This window comes from Chenopodium quinoa, unplaced genomic scaffold (assembly GCF_001683475.1).
Source record: "Chenopodium quinoa cultivar QQ74 unplaced genomic scaffold, ASM168347v1, whole genome shotgun sequence".
NCBI lineage: Eukaryota > Viridiplantae > Streptophyta > Magnoliopsida > Caryophyllales > Amaranthaceae > Chenopodium > Chenopodium quinoa.
This window is the reverse complement of record NW_018743943.1, coordinates 662,445-681,306: the sequence shown is the minus strand read 5'-3', so window position 1 is coordinate 681,306 and position 18,862 is coordinate 662,445. Positions and strand designations below refer to the sequence as shown.

Genomic DNA, 18,862 nt, shown 5'->3' with positions numbered 1-18,862 from the left:
CGTTGTCCTCCTCGGAACCCGCCAGAATTTGTCTATAGATTTTCCTTTGCCTATGAAAAGAGCGCTCGATCTCAGGATCGAATGGGATGTAACCTGATCTGGAACACCTAGGCATAAACAAGGAACTAAAAGACAAATATGAGAATTGCCTCAAAGAACTAACGTTCTCTGAGACAAAAGGGGATAATCTAGACTACAAAAAATAATCAGAAAATAAAAATAAAATCGTTTCCCCGGAAACGACACCAAATTTTGACAGGGTAAAGTCGTATCCCCTAATCAAAGTAATTACCTAAGTCCTCTAAATAAAGTAGATAGGGAAGTAGGGTCGAACTCCACAGGGAAACAAGTATTTCTACTCCTAATTAATTATTATAATCTAAATTATCAAAGTAACCAATTTTGTTGTAAATAAATTCTATACTACGAAAAAATAAGGTCGAAAGAAATAAAGTAGGGGAAAATCAAAAATTAAAAGACCTAGGGCATAGGTTCACTAATAAACAATATTCCAGGGCAAGTCATAATAAGCAATCGTCAAGCATTGATTAATCAGATTATAAAGGGCTTTCGCTACGTATTATAATCACAGAGTAAATTTACCGGGATTAAATCTCATCTGTCAAATCTCGACTTAACCATTTATAAATTAATCCGCTTATTGAAACTAAGCCTAAACATCAATTCTCATCTGTCGAATCTCGAATTAATATTGCTAAACTCATACAATTAAATCTGGCCAAACCTAATTGCATAGCATAAAATCAATCAATAGGAAATTAACCAAGCATTGATAATCAACAATCACAAAATTACCCCTTCAGATCATTTATTAGATCCCCATAAACCCTAGAAATAAAACTACTCAAGCATCATCATAACTAAACTAATCAAATATATAAAGCAAAGCATAATGAAAGAAGTAAATAAAATAGCTGAAATTAAAAGAGAAGAAATTGTTACCAAAAGAAATATGGATTAATGAAAGTAATAAAGAACAAAAGTTGAGAGAGAATTTAAGAGAGGGAAATATCTTAAGTAGAGAGAGAAAATCTAAAGAAGAAGGTAATCCAAAATTACGTACATAATTCGTACTTAAACATTCCTCAAAACAAAAATTAAAACTAATCTAATCAACTCTGAGAAAAACACGCGCCCGATCGGGCCCGCCTTTTTTCCTTGCCCGTTGTTGGTATGCCGCGCCCGATCGGGCTTATGCTCACCCGATCGGGCGTGCCTCTTCCTTGAGGGTCCTTATGCGCGCAGCCGCCCGATCGGGCGTATGCTTGTTCGATCGGGCCCAGTCTTCTTCTTCGAGGCTTGGATTTCGATTGGGCTCAATTCCTCAGCCCAATCTAAGTTTCCTCATTGGGTCTTGATTAATCGATCCAATAGCCCCGGTATCTCATACCGAGCCCTTAATCATCGGCTCTCACTGATCCTGGGCTTCAAGAGTGGCCGTGTACTTCTGGCTTCCGTAGTTGATCCATAAAAACCCGGGAAAATACTCCAAAAGTGCAATTTCATGTAAAATACAACTAAAACTACGAAAACACTAGAAAACACAAATTAGTAATAAAAGTGGCTCTAAGAGCCAAAAACACTACTAATTATGACCGCGGGACGGGGGTAAAACGCTATATAAATTGGACATATTAGTAATTAGGCTTTGTAAATTTGTGTTAGTTTTGTCTGATGATTTTGTTCTTTTAAGTTTGACTAGTTGGATTTGGAGAAAGCAATGATGGACTTCCTATATGCTAAATGTGAGTAATTACTGTCATCTTTTTTTATACAGTTTAGGCATTGTGTGTTTACTGTGTTATACACTCTCTGTTGTATTTATACCTTGATTATTTTGAACAATGAGTTCTTTTATGTTATTATTGTAAAGAAATTATATTGCGGTGGTCAGAGGTCGGCTAGGGGTAATACTTTTCATTGGAGGAGAGTTTAATGATGCTCGAGAAGGTAAAATTTATTTGTTTTTGAAAATTTCCATCAAATTATTTGGTTTTGTTTTGTGCTACTGTTTTATTGAGCATGTTGTTGTGAAGTGCTACAAAATTAGCATTATCTTATGACACTATTTTGTTTAGTTTAGTAACGCAATAGTGAAGAATGGCTAAATGATAAAATGGGGTGTTAAGATTGGTCCCGATGGTTTGTTTTCGGTGAATTTAGAAATGTATACAGTGAAATTTGAGTTTAGAGTAGTAATCTGGTGAATGGGAAGTATGGGTTTGATCATTTTTGCTTTTAGGTGGTGAATTTGGAATAATGAAGAATATTTGATTTTGGTTGGTCCATGGATAATTGATAATTTTTTCATTATGGGTGATATGTCCATTTTAAATAGTATTTTACCCCCGTCCCTTAGTCATAATTAGTAGTGTTTTTGGCTCTTTAGAGCCACTTTTATTACTAATTGGTGTTTTCTAATGTTTTCGTAGATTTGGTTGACTTTTGTAGGGATTTACGCTTTTGGAGCATTTTCCTGGGATTTTATGGAGCAACTACGAGCATTGGAGATGCACGACCATCCTTCATAGCCCAGGGCCGGTTAGAGCCATCAAACCGGTGATTAAGGGCTTAGTATATATGATACCGGGGCATTTGGACCGAGTATTCAAGACCCGAAGAGGAAATCCAGATTGGCCCGAAGAATTGGAGCCCAATCAAAGTCCAAGGAGTAGCCCAAGAGCGCTGCCCGACCAAAGGAGCTTCCGCCTGAAGGCGCGCCCGGCCGGGCGGGGAAGAGCAGCTGACGCCCCAACTCGCGCCCGGCCGGGCGCGAGAAACATGCACTTGAAGAAAAAGGCGGGCCCGATCAGGCGCGTGTCAGCATTAGTAGATTTTTAATCGTCGTTTAAGTTTGTTTTAGTTTAGCATTCTTGCTTAATATAAATACTTTTCCGTTAAGCAAGTTTAGTATCTCTCTTTTTACTCTTTCTTACTTTTCTCTTAGACTTTCTCTCTCTACTTAGCTTTTAGATTAGTTTCTCTCCCTTAATACCTTGTTCTTAACTCAACTCCTTAATTCGGATTATTTTGATAACGATTTATTTTCTCTTAATCTCATTTATTTACTTTGATTCTTTCATCATGTCTCCTTTAATTGCTTTGATTAGTTTAGATTTAATTATGTGTGAGTAGTTTCCTTTCTAGGGTTTGTGGGGATCCATAAATAATATGAAAGGGTAATTCATTGTTGTTAATTATCAATGCTAGATTAATTTCCTATTGATTGATTTAATGTTGTGTGACTAGATTAGGCCTGATCTTTTATGCATGAGTTTGACAATATTGATTCAAGATTCGAGAGATGAGAATTGATGTTTAGGTCTAGTTTCAATAGGCAGATTAATTTATAAATGGTTAAGTTGAGATACGAGAGATGAGATTTAATACCGATAGATTAATTCTGTGATTGTATTACGTAGCGAAAGCCCTTTATGATCTGATTAATTTATGCGTTGATGTTTGATTATTATGTTTTACCCTGGAATGTTATTTATTGGTGAACCTATGCCTTAGGACTTTTATTCATTGATTTCCTCTATTTTTATTCTTCTCTACTTTTACTCTTATAGTTTAGTTATCTTTTGATTATAATATATTGGTTACTTTATAATTTAGGTTGCTTTAATTAATTAGGAATATAAAGACCAGTTCCCCTGTGGATTCTACCCTACTTCCCTATCTGCATTAGTTAGAGGATTTAGGAATTACTTTTGATAAGGTGATACGACTTTAGCCTGTCAAATTTTGGCGTTGTTGCCGGGGAAACAGTTTTATTTTTATTTCTGATTGTTTTCTGTAGTCTAGGTTATTTCTTTTTGTCTCAGAGAACGTTAGTTCTTTGAGGCAAGTCTCATATTTGCTTTTAGTTCTTTGTTTATGCCCAGGTGTTCCATATCAGGTTATATCCCATTCGATCCTGAGAACGAACGATCCTTCCATAGACAATAGAATTTTTACAGGAAAATCCTGGCGTGTTTTGGTGATAATAATAATCGCTGAGACCCTCCAACTGGTTCCAGCGATTCAGAGGTATCTTCATATCCTGAATCAGAGATGGCGGTACCTAAGAAGCTCAGTGATTATTCACAACCAAAGCTTACAGATTTTCCACACCTTACTCCCACTCCAGCTCTTAATGGGGTACAATTCGAGATTAAACCCCAATTTATCACTATGATAGAAAGGAAGCAATTTAGTGGAGCTAAGGGTGAAGACCCAAATCTTCATATTGCAGACTAATGTCAGTATTGTAATACCATCGGGCAAGCTGGGGTCACACAAGACCAAATCAGGGAGATTCTCTTTCCTCTTTATGTGGAAAAGCCAAATTATGGTTTAATGGATTAAATAGAACTGCACTTGGTATAACTAACTGAGAAACTCTTGTTTTAAATTTTTATAATAAATATTATCCTGCAAAGAGAACAGCTACGGAGTGCTATTCACAACTTTGCCTAAGAAGCCGATAAAACTCTATATGAGGCCTTGGAGAGGTTCAAGGACCTACAGAGAGAATGCCCCCACCATAATCTGGCACAATGACAGTTGATCCAAGCCTTTTACAATGGGATTGGAAATTCATCTAGAATAATATTGGATTTTGCAACTAGTGGGAGGTTTATGAACCTTAATGTTGATGATGCAGGTTAAGTTATTGAAGATATGGCAATACATAATTCCCAATATGGAAATCCCAGAGGCTTTGCTAATAAAGGGAAACATAGTGTCGACTCTGTATCCTTTTTACAAGCTCAATCACTACAAGGAAAAAGGGCTTAGGCAACGGCCTGAAATGGTTGCCATAGATTCAAAAACTGTTGCAGTAGGTCTTTGGCAACGGTTTTGCTACCGTCGCATTAGGGTGGCGCAAACTTAGGTATTAGGCAACACTTTTGATATCTATGGCAACGAAATTATCAAACCGTCGCCTGTAATTTCCTATGGCCACAGTTTTCTAATGTAACGCTTGTCTATCTAAAACAACGGTTATCTTTGAATTTTAGCCAACGCTTATATTTGATTTGCAACAATTAGCTACTACCTATACCAACGGTTTTCTTGCTGTAAATAGTGTGTGACGAGAACTTTTGGCAACCAACTCAAGTATCTAGCACAACGGTTATATTTTTTGCAAATTAAATTAAATGTACCCAATTAGATAATCCTACTATTTTATAAAATGTATTTGCACAATCTTGTAATTTAATACATAAGATTCATAGATAAAGTGGCTTAATATGTTTTAAACGTGCATACATCATATGGGTAATATATATCAATCAATTACATTAAACCATATAGTCATATACTACCAAGGCTTCTTACATGTCCAAAAACTTGCATACATATATATCCTACTAAGCCTTCTTAATTACATGTACAAAAACTTGCATACATATATCCTACCAAGGCTTCTGACATGTCCAAAAACTTGCATATATACCAAAATATGAATCAAATCTAATTTCAAAATGTCGCCTAATACTAACGGGCTTGATACTTCAATTTACAAAAAGTTGTATGCTCCAATGCTCCATATATAAATATCCTGCAAAAATATATGTACACATAAACAAAACAAAATCAATGATAGAAAATATTCTAGGAATTAAAATTAATAATTCAAGTGGAAAATTCGGCAGAGTTTCCTCTATAAATTGGACAACACAGAAAATGGGAGTGTTCCAAATCTAGATTCAAATACAATAAAACCAAGTTCCCAAATCGGAACAGGACAATTCATACGGTTAAGAAAGAGAGATGAATAACCAATTTAAGTATAAAATTCAGCAGAGTTTCCTCTATAAATTGGACTACCCAAAATTAGGGGTGTTTCATAACAAGATTCAATAACAATAACAAAGTTCACAAACCACAATAGGACATCTCAAAAGATAAAGAAAGAGAAATGGAGATTGGAGGGGGGGGGGGGGGGCAGAGAGATTGGAGGGGGAGGGTATATTTTTATGAAAAAGGGAACATACCTGATTCAACAGTGGCTAATGCCTAAGTTTCTGCACCATCATCAATAGTAGATACAACAGCCTTGGTGATTAACTCTGGAGTAATATTAAGGTCCTTTTCTCCACTAAGTTGAGCAAGTACTAAGGATACCACTTCATGTGCCAGACTCTCCTTTTGAGCTTCATAATTTTTTTGCATCTCAGTGAATTCAGCTACTTTGGCAGCATGTGTTTCCTTTTCCTTATCTAGTTCTTCTTTTTCAGCAAGCATATCCTTTTGCACACCAGCTTTATTGGTCTCCATAACCTCAGTTGGAAAAACCAGTGGATTACCAGTTTTCTTTCTCTACCTTGAACACATCTTCCTAAATCTGATGCATACCCATAAGGAAGTTTAGCTTCTTTGATGACTTTAAGAAAAAGATCTTTTTTCTGCATTTCCCATTGTAAAAGATGCAGGAGGTATCAAAAGTTGTTGACCATCATCTGATAAATATGGATGAAGATGAGGTTTAATTCCCATTTCCATCAAATCTAGTCTTGCCTTATGATGATCCTTTGTCTTACCTGGAATGTCTAACAATATACCAATCACATTATCAAAGACATTCTTTTCAGTATGCATGACATCAAGATTATGACGGCACGCAAAATCTGCCCAATATGGCAACTCGAACAATTTAGACCTCTTTTTCCAGTGACCATCACCCCCTCCAGGTTTCTTTGTTTTCCCAAAATCATTTACAAAGTGTTCCAATTCTTGTAACACCTCTTTACCTGATAAAGGTTGAGGAGCACATCTATCCTCTATTTTGCCATCAAATGATTTTGCATCTTGTCGCCAAGGATGATTTATATCTAGAAACCTATGAGTATTTGTGTAGTAATTTTTTTTGCTATGTTTCAAATACAAAGGTGTCACATCATGATTACAACAAGGACACGCGTAATGGCCTTTAGTGTGCCACCCCGACAACATAGAATAGGCTGGGAAATCATTTATTGTCCCCATTAAAGCTGCATGCATCCTAATTGTTTGCTTATGAAATGCATCATATGTCTCTGCTCCACTTTCCCACAATTCCTTCAATTCGTCAATCAGTGGTTGCATATAGATGTCTATGTCATTTCCTGGTGACTTAGGGCCTGGAATCAACAAAGACAGCATAAAATATTCGGGTTTCATTGACAACCAAGGAGGGAGATTATAGTTGATCAATACAACTGGCCATGTGCTGTGAGAAAGACTCATCGTTCGAAAAGGGTTGAACCCATCACTGGCAAGTGCTAATCGAACGTTGCGTGGTTCTTGTTTAAAATTAGGGTACAATGAATCAAATTGCTTCCAAGATTGTCCATCTGCTGGATGCCTTATTTTATTTCATTTGGACGTCCTTTATGATGCCAAATCATTGATTCCGCGGTTTTTGAGCACATATATAATCTTTGAAGTCTAGGCTTCAAAGGAAAATGCCTTAAAAACCTTTGTAGGAACCTTATCAGATTTCCACCTAGATAAATGACACTTAGGACACTCTTGAGCTGATTCGTATTCCTTCCTATAGAGAATACAGTCATTCGGACAAGCATGTAACTTCTTATAATCAAGACCTAAATCCTTAATAATTTTCTTTGATTCATAGGAGGATTTAGGAATATTAGCCATGGGAGATGCTTCATTTAAAAGCTCCAAGAGATCACTAATTGCTACATTACTTAATCCATTAAGACATTTGAAGAGGTATAAACGAATAAGAAAAGACAGCTTAGTGAAAGTTTTACAACCGGGATATAACTCTTGTTTCCCTTCTTCAACCAACTTGTAAAACTTTTTAGCTTCCTCATTCGGTTCATCTTCAATCCCTTGGCATGAATTTGGCTCTTCAGCAACATCTCTAAATGTATCATTTAGTAAACTATGAATATCATCATAAGTGTTCTGACCACCAGGTTTTGGGTCATTACAAGTTGATGAATATTGTTCTTTTTGAAGAACCCACTTCTTGTATCCCTTCACAAACCCATCAACTACCAAATGATCATATAAATTATGTCTATAATGGAAAAATCGCCTCTTACAATTTTTGCAAGGACAACAAATTTGTTCCCCAACGGCATTGTAGGCAAACGAATGATTAAGAAATGCATTTAGCCCTCTTTTATACTCATCTGATTGTCTGGGGTAGTTCATCCAATTTTGATCCATGATTAATTTTCTTGTGTAAAATCAATGGTAACTAGACACCCACAAAAAAAAAAAAAAAAAAAAAAAAAAAAAAAAAAAAAAGAAAAAAAGTTGAAGACAAATTTTACCAAAAACTATGACATTTAAGAGTAAGTATGCACTGTCATTATCAGTCCAATATGACACTAACAATATCATCTTATTTTCCAAAGATATTGTACATGTTCCACTTTAATTGAAATCATCCAAAAAAGATACATAATAACTGACTTGAGAAACTAGTGAATAATAGGATCTTATAACACACAAAACAACATCATTTATATAAAACAAACAAATGTATCACATTTAAGGTATATAAAATATCTTGAAATTAACTAGCATATTTCCAACAACACATGTTCACCGAATCAATAACTAGTGAGGTTTCCTAGATTATGTGTAGACACTATCCTTAAGTGCACATAATCACATTAATACTAATATTAAAATAGGTCATAAAATAAAGATTAAAAACCAGATAATAGCTCACATAATATATATAGAACAAGAGTGTCATTTGTACAGAGAAGTTGACATACCGACCGTACAATCTTATATAGAGGGATTCAAAATTAGTGATGCAACCTTGTCCTTCGTCGTCTTATGCAAATGCTTTTATCTGCCATTTGATAATGAAAGCGTATATTAGCAAAGTGCTCACTTTCCACTATAAATTTCAGAAGCAAACAATGCAGGTGAACATTCAATTACACCTAGCAACAAGTATTACTACCAAACAACACATCAGAGTACTAAAGTGTGCCTCTTATACTATGCTAATAGAAATAAGCCAAGGTACCATCACACACTACTTGCTTATTTAATAATATGATCGTATAATCTACCCCCAAGGTATAGATTGAAAAATCAGATACTAAATTGCATAAATTATACTAGTAACCTACTAACCTCAACACATTTCTCAATTTGTTTAAAAAGAATACTATATGGAAAATGTTATAAATAAACTCACAATACCCAATGGATCGGACTTAAAATTTAAAAAAAAATGAAAATAACTGAGCAAATGAACACCAAAATACCGCAACTCAATATTATTTTTAAATTTACACAACAACAAATTAAAACCCAAACTCAATCTATATATGTATAACACATGCAAACAGAAAATTCACTTGGTAGTAGCGTCAAAACACAAACCCATTCTCAACAAATTATTTAAAATAAAATAAATTCTTTGATACATTAAATTTGTAAAAGTATATGTATTAATTACCCAGAACTTTCCATAAATCAAATTTGAAGATTTAATTCTCAAAATTCAGCTGGGAGAAGGACACTTACAAAAAAAAAAAAATAGCAGACCAACTAGCACTTGATGAGAAATTCACTAACCCGATAATTGTACAGCTTCTACACACAATTCAGCTAGCTTCCATCAGATCTATTTGTTGAGAAATTTGTTGATACTACCTAGACGCTCGTGAATGAGATGTTTGTAACCCTAATTTTAAAATTAAAGCTAGTTACAGTGGGGGATTGTGAGAAAAATTAAGAATTTTAAGGATGAGTGAAATTTATGAGAGAAAAGAACAGAGAAATTCGAAATTAGGTTGAGAGATAGATGAGAGGGTTAGCATCTTGTTCATGAGTTAGAGAGAGAAAATGAGCTAAGATAGAAATTGAGTTAGAGAGAGAAAAAGCAGGCAGCTTGGGGTTTTGGTGAAAAAATTGGGTCGTTGGCGCGTTTACCAAAATATAATAGGTTGCAGTTTAACATTCTTTAACCGTTGTCTGATATTCTAAACTAAAGTAGTGATAAAACCGTTGCATGACTTAATCTTTAACAACGGTTTTTAAAGGGCTTAAACAAAGGCTGGAAAAGTGCAGCCATAGATGCTTTTAGCAACGCTTAGAAAACCGTTGCTGAGTTCGGTATTGCCTAAGCCCTTATTCCTTGTAGTGAATTAACCTCTATTTGCCAGAAATTAGATAATCTTAGTACTGCAAATGTAGCTAATGTTTCTGCAATTAATAATAATGCTAATGAGGCTTTCTGTGAAAATTGTGAAATTGTAGGTCATTGGGAGCAAGATTGCAGGAGTTCCATGGAGCAAGTCAATGCCTTTCAAGCTTATAGGCAGAATGACCCATACTCCTACACCTACAATCCTGGGTACTGGAATCATCCATATCTTTCCTTCCGGAGCACCAATGCTCAAAATCCGCCACCTCCACAAGAATCACAGGCGCCACCACAAACTCAGCAGAAATATTACCACCCCAATACTAGCCAGAAGAACCAACCACAACAACCCTCCTCATCTTCCGACCCTGCTTTGGTAGATATTAGAGCGATGCTGGCTAATATGCAGAAGCACATGGAGAGTAGAGATGCCCAAATTGATTCGATCATAGCACATAATAAAATTGTAGATAATCAAATTGCGTAGAATTCTGCTACTCTACAAGCCCGTCAACAGGGAGCCCTGCCAGCACAACCAACCAGGCCTACGGATCAAGTCTATGCAATTACTCTAAGGAGTGGTTCACACTATGAAGGACCCCCTATGCCCAGAGATGATGAACTTGTTTTAATAAATAATGTTAATCTTGATTCCACTAAACCTGAGAATGTAGCTAATAGCCCTGCAGGGCTAAAGAGTAGTACTAATATTTCTGATAATACATTGCACGGTAAGACTCCAGGTAAGAGCATTAATGCTCCAAAGCTAGTTATCAAACTTCCATTCCCCAATTGTCACTTGAAAACAAATTTGGATAAGCAGTTTGGTAAGTTTCTGGAGATGGTTAAAGATTTGCAGGTAACATCCCTTCACTGAATTAATTACACAAATTCCTGCATATGAAAAATTCATGAAGGAAATATTGACAAGAAAAAGGTCTATTAGTGAGGTAGAGACAATAGCTTTCACTACAGAATGTAGTGTCGTACTTCAAAATAGATCTCCACCTAAACTGAAAGATCCGGGTAGCTTTTCTATCCCTTGTCATATTAGCAATCTAATGATTGATAATGCATTATGTGATTTGGGTGCTAGTGTTAGTGTTATGCCATTGTATGTGTGTTCCAAGCTAAATATGGGTAAATTAAAAGCTACTAATATTACTCTACAAATGACCAACCGTTCTTTTAAATACCCCTTAGGTGTTGTAGAGGATGTTCCTGTTAGAGTAGGTAAATTTTATATACCTGTTGATTTTGTTGTTCTTGATATGGCTGAGGATATGCAAACCCCAATTATTTTGGGTAGACCATTCCTTAACACTGCAGGAGCAATTATAGATGTGAGATGTGGCAAGTTGGCACTTGATCGATGGTGAAATGGTAGGTCGTTGGACTACCCTCCCCAACCGGTCAAACAAAATTTATACACTCAACCAACCCCTATACAAGTATAGTAGCAAGTCAAAGGTCGAACCCAAAGGAATAGTGATTGAATGTCTATTGTCTTGTGCTAAGCTATTCCGGAATCGAAAGTGGGGTTATATGCTAAAACTAGAGCTAATGACAAAAAATAAACTTGTAGAAAATCAAATATGATAAACACTAGGGCTAGGATCCACATGCATTCATAACGGAGATGGCTAATTGGGAGGTCAAATTGGCTAAGTCAATCAATGTGAGGGAAAATCAATCATGCAACCAAAAGAGCATATCAAGCTATTCTCCTAGAGGTCTTACTAGCGTCAACTACGATAAACTCTAGCTAGGAAACATCACAAGACACCTCAATCGTGTAAATGCAAGCCACAAATCAATGGTCCGTATCAATGTGAACTTACAATGCAATCTAGTGCAACAATCAAAGTTGGCCAATCTTCAATTAATCACACACATGCACATGATTCATCAACCAAGTTTAATCACATCATCAACTCCATCAATTATCCCTAATTAACACTAATCCATTACTCATACATGCTTCACCATTACCCTAACAAGTAAACTACTCACTAATCATGGTAATTAAGATCAAAACACAACTAGTCAACAATTTCATCATGATCATATTAAAAAATTTAAAATCAATACAAAAATCAATGAAACTTCAATCAAACATCAAACAATCAACAATCATATGAAAAACAAATGAAATCAACTAAAATTAAACTTATATTGAAATAAAAGATGAGTAAACCTTACAAAATTTGATCAAAGATCAATTAGAATGAAGAAATCTTGAATCATCAACAATACACCATGAATTTCTCTCTCTTCAAACTAGAGTTTCTCTCTCTACAAAATATGATCAAAGCTCTAATTCTCTCTCTAATTACTCTCTAATCTCTAAAAAATGAATTCTTAATGAAAATCTAATCAAAAATTGAATCTCCCCAAAAATGGAAAGAAACTACTATATATACAAGGGAGAAGTCGGTTATGACGTCCAAAAATAGACCCACGCAGATGCGGCCGCACATAGGGAAGAAGAGGGCGCACAGAGCAGGGTACGGGCACAAACCCCGGGGGGTGCGCCCGCACGCGCCTCCTGTGCGGCCGCACCTAGGAGGGTCTCCTCCTCCCCTTCTTCGATCTTGATCATCGTTGTGCACACAACTTGGTGATGGTGATGAACATCAAAGTAGGCAGCAAGTATATGAGCATTTTGGTGGGTTTGTGGCATAGATGATGGCTCCACCGCATGCGTGCACCGGTCTTGAGACTTTCCCTTCGAGTTCCTCTAAACTTGAAGCTCAAAATGCTAGCACAAGGCATCCAATGTGATGATAAATGTTGAAGGGAAGCTCGGAAATCTTTGGATGCTCGATCATAACCTGAAAACAAATGAAAACAAACAAATAATAGAGAAAAACAATGAATAAACAAGGAAATGCACAAAATAAAGAAACTAACTATGAAAAGCACAAAGTAAAGAAATAAAGAGCAAAACTATGGAAAACTAAGGAAAAGAGCTAAAAAATGAAATGAAATTCATCCAAAAAGAGATCAAATGAGTGCCATAAATGTCACTCATCAAATTCCCCAAGCTAAACTTTTGCTCGTCCTCAAGCAAAACAAAGCAAGAAAGAATAAGGATGAAAAATTTATTAAAAATGAAAAAGAAAGACTCAAGAAAAGAATGTACACTAAGACTCACTGTCGTAGGAATCACAGTTGTTTTTAGCTACAATAAGCCCTTTAAACCCCAAAGTCGCCTATGAGGACGAGTGAGGTCACATAAGGGTGTCCTAAGAGTTTACCCACAACTCTCCACCAAACATCAAAGAGGCAAATCCATAAAAAGAAAAGAAAATAAAAATGAAAACAAAACCTTTGCGAAATGGACTTACATAGAGACTATAATGCAAATGAATGAAAGTCTTTCTCAAGTAATCAAGGTATGCACTTTTCAAGATATCTAAGGTTGATTGAAACATAGGGTATGCTAGGCATAGGAACTAGACATCACAATCCACGTTCATCCCAAACGATCTTACCGCGTTCTCCCCACTAGTCTCAAATCTCCCCTTAGTGAGCATCCCAATTATTCCTCGAAGGAACTGGAAAAAGAGATTTTATTTAGGCTACTCGACAATCTTGACTATGCATCCCCTTTCCTTAGGCAATAACCCATGATTCCCTCCCCCGAATAGTGACTTAACTTTCTAGGTCGAAAGGTCTTTCCCCAAGGTTGTAACATAAGGCATAAAGGGTGAAGGTAGGCTAAAATTTAAAATTTGGTGGTTTTCCTAAAAAGTGAAGCAAAAGGGAGATCAATCCTCAACAACACAATCAAGAAATTACCAAACAAAAATAACACCCCCAAGCTTACTTGAAGCTATACTCACAAGAAATATATACAAAAAGCGTAAACGCTTCTCCCACAAGCTAAAATGAAGCATTGTCCTCAATGCTTAGAAGGAGAAAAGAATACATCAAAATATTTTTGAATTCTCACATTTTCAATTTTTTGTTTTATTTTTTATTTTTTTTATACTTAAACTTGCAATGTCCTTGCCTTGTGCTAAATTCGGACGGCTTTTTCTATAATGCAATTTATTTGTCCATGCCTTTTATGATTAAGGACAGCTTTTTCTCAAACACATGCTATTATTCACAAAGAAAACTTAACACAAACTTGCACTCATAAAAACCAAATTTCCAACTTCTCCACCACAAACTCCATCAACTATGATCAATTTGCTTCACAAAAACCAAGAAAAGAAAGAAAATGAAACAAAAGGCCAAAGAACTAAAGATGTGGCTTGAAAAGAAGGTATAAGGCTCAAATGGTTGCAAGAAGGAAAATGTAAACCCAAAAATAAAGATGATACAAACTATTCTAAGAATGAAAAATACCACCCCGAAAAATGTGCCTTTGTCCTCCCTAGATAGGTCGGTCTCGGGTTTAAGAATCATACATCAAGCTTTATAGATTAGGTTTGCGTAGTCAAGGATCCACGCCGCTCATACAAAATAGGTTGAAGGCTTGAAAAACGGTGAACCTCACATGGATGTAGCAAAAATCACTAGTGGTGTCAAATTGACTATAGGGAGCAACTACCAAGCATGCCACAAACAAGTAGAATCCGGCTTCATGATCCTTCTAGTTCAAACCAACTACCCTAGCATATACCTATCCCAGAGTAAACCGAACATAGTCTCAAACCGTGCATACCTTTACTACTTAGGAATAAAATCATGCAAAAGACAAAGTCCAATGTACAAAGTCCAACTCATAAAGAGACAAAAAGGAAAAATAAGCCTCAAAATCATACCACAATCAAGAAAGAAAATAAAGGAAAAGGAAAATAAAAGAAAATAAAAGAAAGGAAAAGGAAACATAGATAAAGGAAAATAGGAGAAAAGGAGAAAAGGACTAGAAAGCAAGTTAAACACATATATATCCCAATCGACAAACAAGTGAATGAATGACAACATCGTCATCGATCCCAAACACATTACGTGTTAACAAGCATTCATCCTCAAACCATTCAACTTCCCCTAAACTAATCCTAGTCTATGCAACCAAAGAAAATAAAGAGAAAAATTAGAAAGGTCTCACCGGGCTATCCATGCTTAGCAAAATAAACGATGGCAAAAAGAAACCACCATCGATGCGTTCCAAGACCAAAAGCATCTTTAAAAACCCAAGTGAGAAAAGGAAAAATAAAAGAAGCTATGAACAAAGAGAAAGGTTAGTAACTTCAAAAAAAAGAAAAAAAAAACAAATAAAAGGAAACTAAACAAAAACTATAAACAACTAAGCAAAACAAGAACTAAACTATCAAAGAGTATAGGAAAGAAAAGAAAGAAAATCTAAGAAAATAAGAAAAACAACTATCTAACTAGAAAACTAATGTAAACTACAAGATTTGGAATTAAGGGATTTGGATCAAAGGGTTTTGGATCAAAGGGATTTGGATACAAGGGAGCAAACACAACAACATCATCATAGTCAAATCATCACAACAACATCAAACCAAGCATATCGGGCAAACAATCATGCATCAAGAGGAGTAAAGATCAAGAAAATAAAGCAAACTAAACAAGAAGAGGATAAAAACAAACAAGCAAACAAAGTATGCATACAACAAGTATTGGCTACCAAGTAAAGAATTAGTTCCCCCAAGCTAAACAATGATACATCTCAACATCCCAACAATACAAAGCAAGCACAAAAACATAAGGGATGGAGGCAGAAAGCACAAAAAGCAAGGGAACTAATGACCACTACCACCACTACCACTAGGCCCGGCCCCATTGGGGTCATTGTTTCCCACGTGGTCATCGAAGGTTGGAGGTGGATAAGGCTCCCAACCTCCGGTGAAGCCATCGGGCCACCCATAATGCCCCTTAAAGTTATCTTGTTGCCAAGGGGCAAGAGGGGTGAAGTTATCGGGCAAAGCTAGCTCGTAAGGGTGGTTAGGGTGTACATAGGGGTAGTTAGGATCACCCCTATAGTCACATCCACCGGGAGCCTTGTAATCGTAATTACCTTGCTCATCCGGGTAGAAGCGACGCTCGGAATCGGGAACGGCAGGTCCCTGCCAATACGGGTGACCATATGAAGGTATAGGACCTTGCTGGGGCGGAAAATAAGGATAGTTAACCGGGGGAACAATGTTCCCGCAGTCAACTTCCGCACCATAAAGTTGTTGTTGTTGTATGAACATACCTTGTTGCATTTCCGAAATACCTCTCATTTGGTTGTAGATTGCTTTGAAATCTTGATCATACATGCCCTCTAAGCGGATTTGCAAACCGCTCATTTGCTCACTAAGTGCCCCCAAGTCGGCACTAGCATAAGAATGTTGCCCTTGTTGTTGTTGTTGTTGTTGTTGTTACGGAATTCGTTGTTGTTGTTGTTGACGTTGTTGTTGTTGATTTTGTTGTTCTTCTTCTTCATCATCCTCCTCTTCATCATCGGAGTCAAAGTTGGGACGCCGATAAGACTTGGGAACGTGCCACACATTCTCGGCGTTGATCCGGTGCAAAGAAGTCAACCCGGGGTTAGGCAAAAAGCACCAATGCTCATTATCCCTCAACTATTCATACTTCCCATCTTCATAGTGCTTGGAGATGAATTGCACTTGCCCCAATTGTTTCAAATCAAGAAAAATAGTAGTGCCATCTCCAATTTCCTTGCAATAAGGCAAGTAATGATTGATGTGGAGGTGAGTCAAGAGCCTAGTAACCATATCCCCACACGGTATCTCACCGGCGCTCCGGCCCCTCAAAGCAATGCAATATTGTGCAAACACATACCCCAAGTTTAAACGGCCACGATACTCGGGACGGGTGGCCAACCACAAGATATTGAGCTCTAACTTGCTCATCTTCCCCAACTCTTGCTTGGGGAACACAACATAGCCCAAAAGTCGGTGTACCACCCGAAGACAAGGTTGGTGCACAATGGAAATCTTGGCGACACTTGTGATGAACTCACTAACCCCTGAGATATCATCCCACCAAGAGTTTTGATCATACTCCGGAATGATGTACCACTCAAGATCCAAGATATCACTATGTGGATCAAAATCCAAAGCCGCGTTGAATTCTTCCAAGGAGTGGTCGAAGAATTCGTTGAAGATTTGAAATCGCACCCGGAATCGCCCCTCCACGGGCACAAGCTCAAGAGTAGCCAAAAAATCCAAAGTTGGCTCCTTGTAGGTGCGGTAAGAATCAGCAATGAAGGTACCTAATCTCAAGTTTAAGAGCAACTCCCTAACATCCTCATCTATCCCCAAACTAGTCATGTCGCGATGGAGATAGTGGCGGGTGGGTTTGAGGGTTCTCTCATCTTTAAGCTTTTGGTAGCGGGATTTTTGCTCATGGTCAAGGTTTTTGCGTTTTGGTAGTGGTGTTGGAGGTCGTTTTTGTGGAGATCATGTGCTAGGTCTAGGTTCATCAATGGAGACATTGGTTTTTCGCTTTTTGGTAAACTTTTTGATAAGGCTAGACATTTTTGTGGTTAGTTTGGTTCACCAAAATCAATCAACTCAAAATCAACACCAAGACTCCAAGAATCACCAATTCAAGAACCAACACTTCCACCAATATACAAGCTCAATCCAATCAACCAAAATCACCAAACAACCAAGAAAATCCTTCACCAACAATCCAATACACAAACAATCAATCCAATACCAATATGAGCACCTTACTACCAATTTTACCAAATTTCAACTTCAACAAATTCCAACCAAAAATGATCACAAATGCTACAAAATCAACAAACAAGACAATGTTATGCAAAATCAATCAACAAACATCACAAAATTTCATCCAAAATCAATATCAATCATCAAAATCCATAAAAACCATACTACCACTATTCATGCTCATACAAAAATTCTAAACATGAATATATATGATATAATTAAGTAAATTGAAGTTATAGAAGATGATTATACCATATATGAAGCAAATTTGAACAAGTTTGAGCCACCAATTTCGATCATACACAAAAGCCCCAAATTATACCCAACTATGGAGGAGAGAGATTAGGTGTTTATTTTGGTGAATTTGTGTGATTTTTGATGAGTAGAATGGAAATGGACTTGATTTTAATGAATTTGGAGTGAAATTTGCAAAGAATTGATGAAGATTTGATGGAGAATGGAGGTGTAGAGGTGTGCACAAATGAGGGTTTGATGGTGATGAGAGTCGTGAGGAGAGAAAGTGGAAATGAGGAAGTGAAAGGAAAAGAAAAGAAGAAGAAGAAATAAGGGGGAGCCGTGCTTGGTGCGCCCGCACACACCTGATGTGCGCCCGCACCAGCCATGCACCCTTATTCTTCTTTTTTTTTCTTTCTTTGATGCTCGATGGGTTCTTGGGTGCGTACATGAATCATGATGGTGATAAACACCAACATAGGCAGTAGCAAAATACATTTTTTAGTGAGCTCAAAGCTTTGAGATTCATGAACCCACCACAAGAACTCACTAAGCATCAACTTCCTTCAACTTTCAAAGCATGAACTTCCTAACTTAACTCACTAAAATTCTTATCTCTTTACCTCAAATTTCAATTAGAATCGAACATGATCATGACAAATACCACAAAACACCTTCCATTCAACATGCTTGCTTGGAGAAATCCAATCTCGAAAAGTTCATCCTACAAATCCAAACAAGTAGAAAAGTGAAAGAAAAGAAAAGGAAATAAAAGAAGGAAAAACAAGAAAAATGCAAAAATCAAAAGGAAAGGTTAGAAACT

General features: G+C 36.7%; 1 protein-coding gene across 3 annotated transcripts; it reads right to left on the bottom strand.

The window, feature by feature from the left end:
• Nucleotides 1-5,286: 5,286 nt before the first annotated feature.
• Nucleotides 5,287-9,956, bottom strand: LOC110688918. 3 transcript variants are annotated; one of them, XR_002504705.1, is made up of 3 exons: nucleotides 9,571-9,931; nucleotides 8,754-8,833; nucleotides 5,287-5,572 (listed from the first exon to the last, which is right to left on the bottom strand). XR_002504705.1 is itself a non-coding variant. In XM_021865669.1 (3 exons), exon 2 carries the CDS (start codon nucleotides 7,237-7,239, stop codon nucleotides 6,400-6,402), a length of 840 nt encoding a protein of 279 aa, XP_021721361.1. In that variant the 5' UTR covers nucleotides 7,240-8,833; nucleotides 9,520-9,956; the 3' UTR covers nucleotides 5,287-5,572; nucleotides 6,009-6,399. The 3 variants fall into 3 exon arrangements, 2 of the variants coding, with proteins under 2 accessions (XP_021721361.1, XP_021721360.1); XM_021865669.1 differs by having other exon boundaries at nucleotides 6,009-8,833; nucleotides 9,520-9,956; XM_021865668.1 differs by having other exon boundaries at nucleotides 6,009-8,833; nucleotides 9,571-9,955.
• Nucleotides 9,957-18,862: the final 8,906 nt, after the last annotated feature.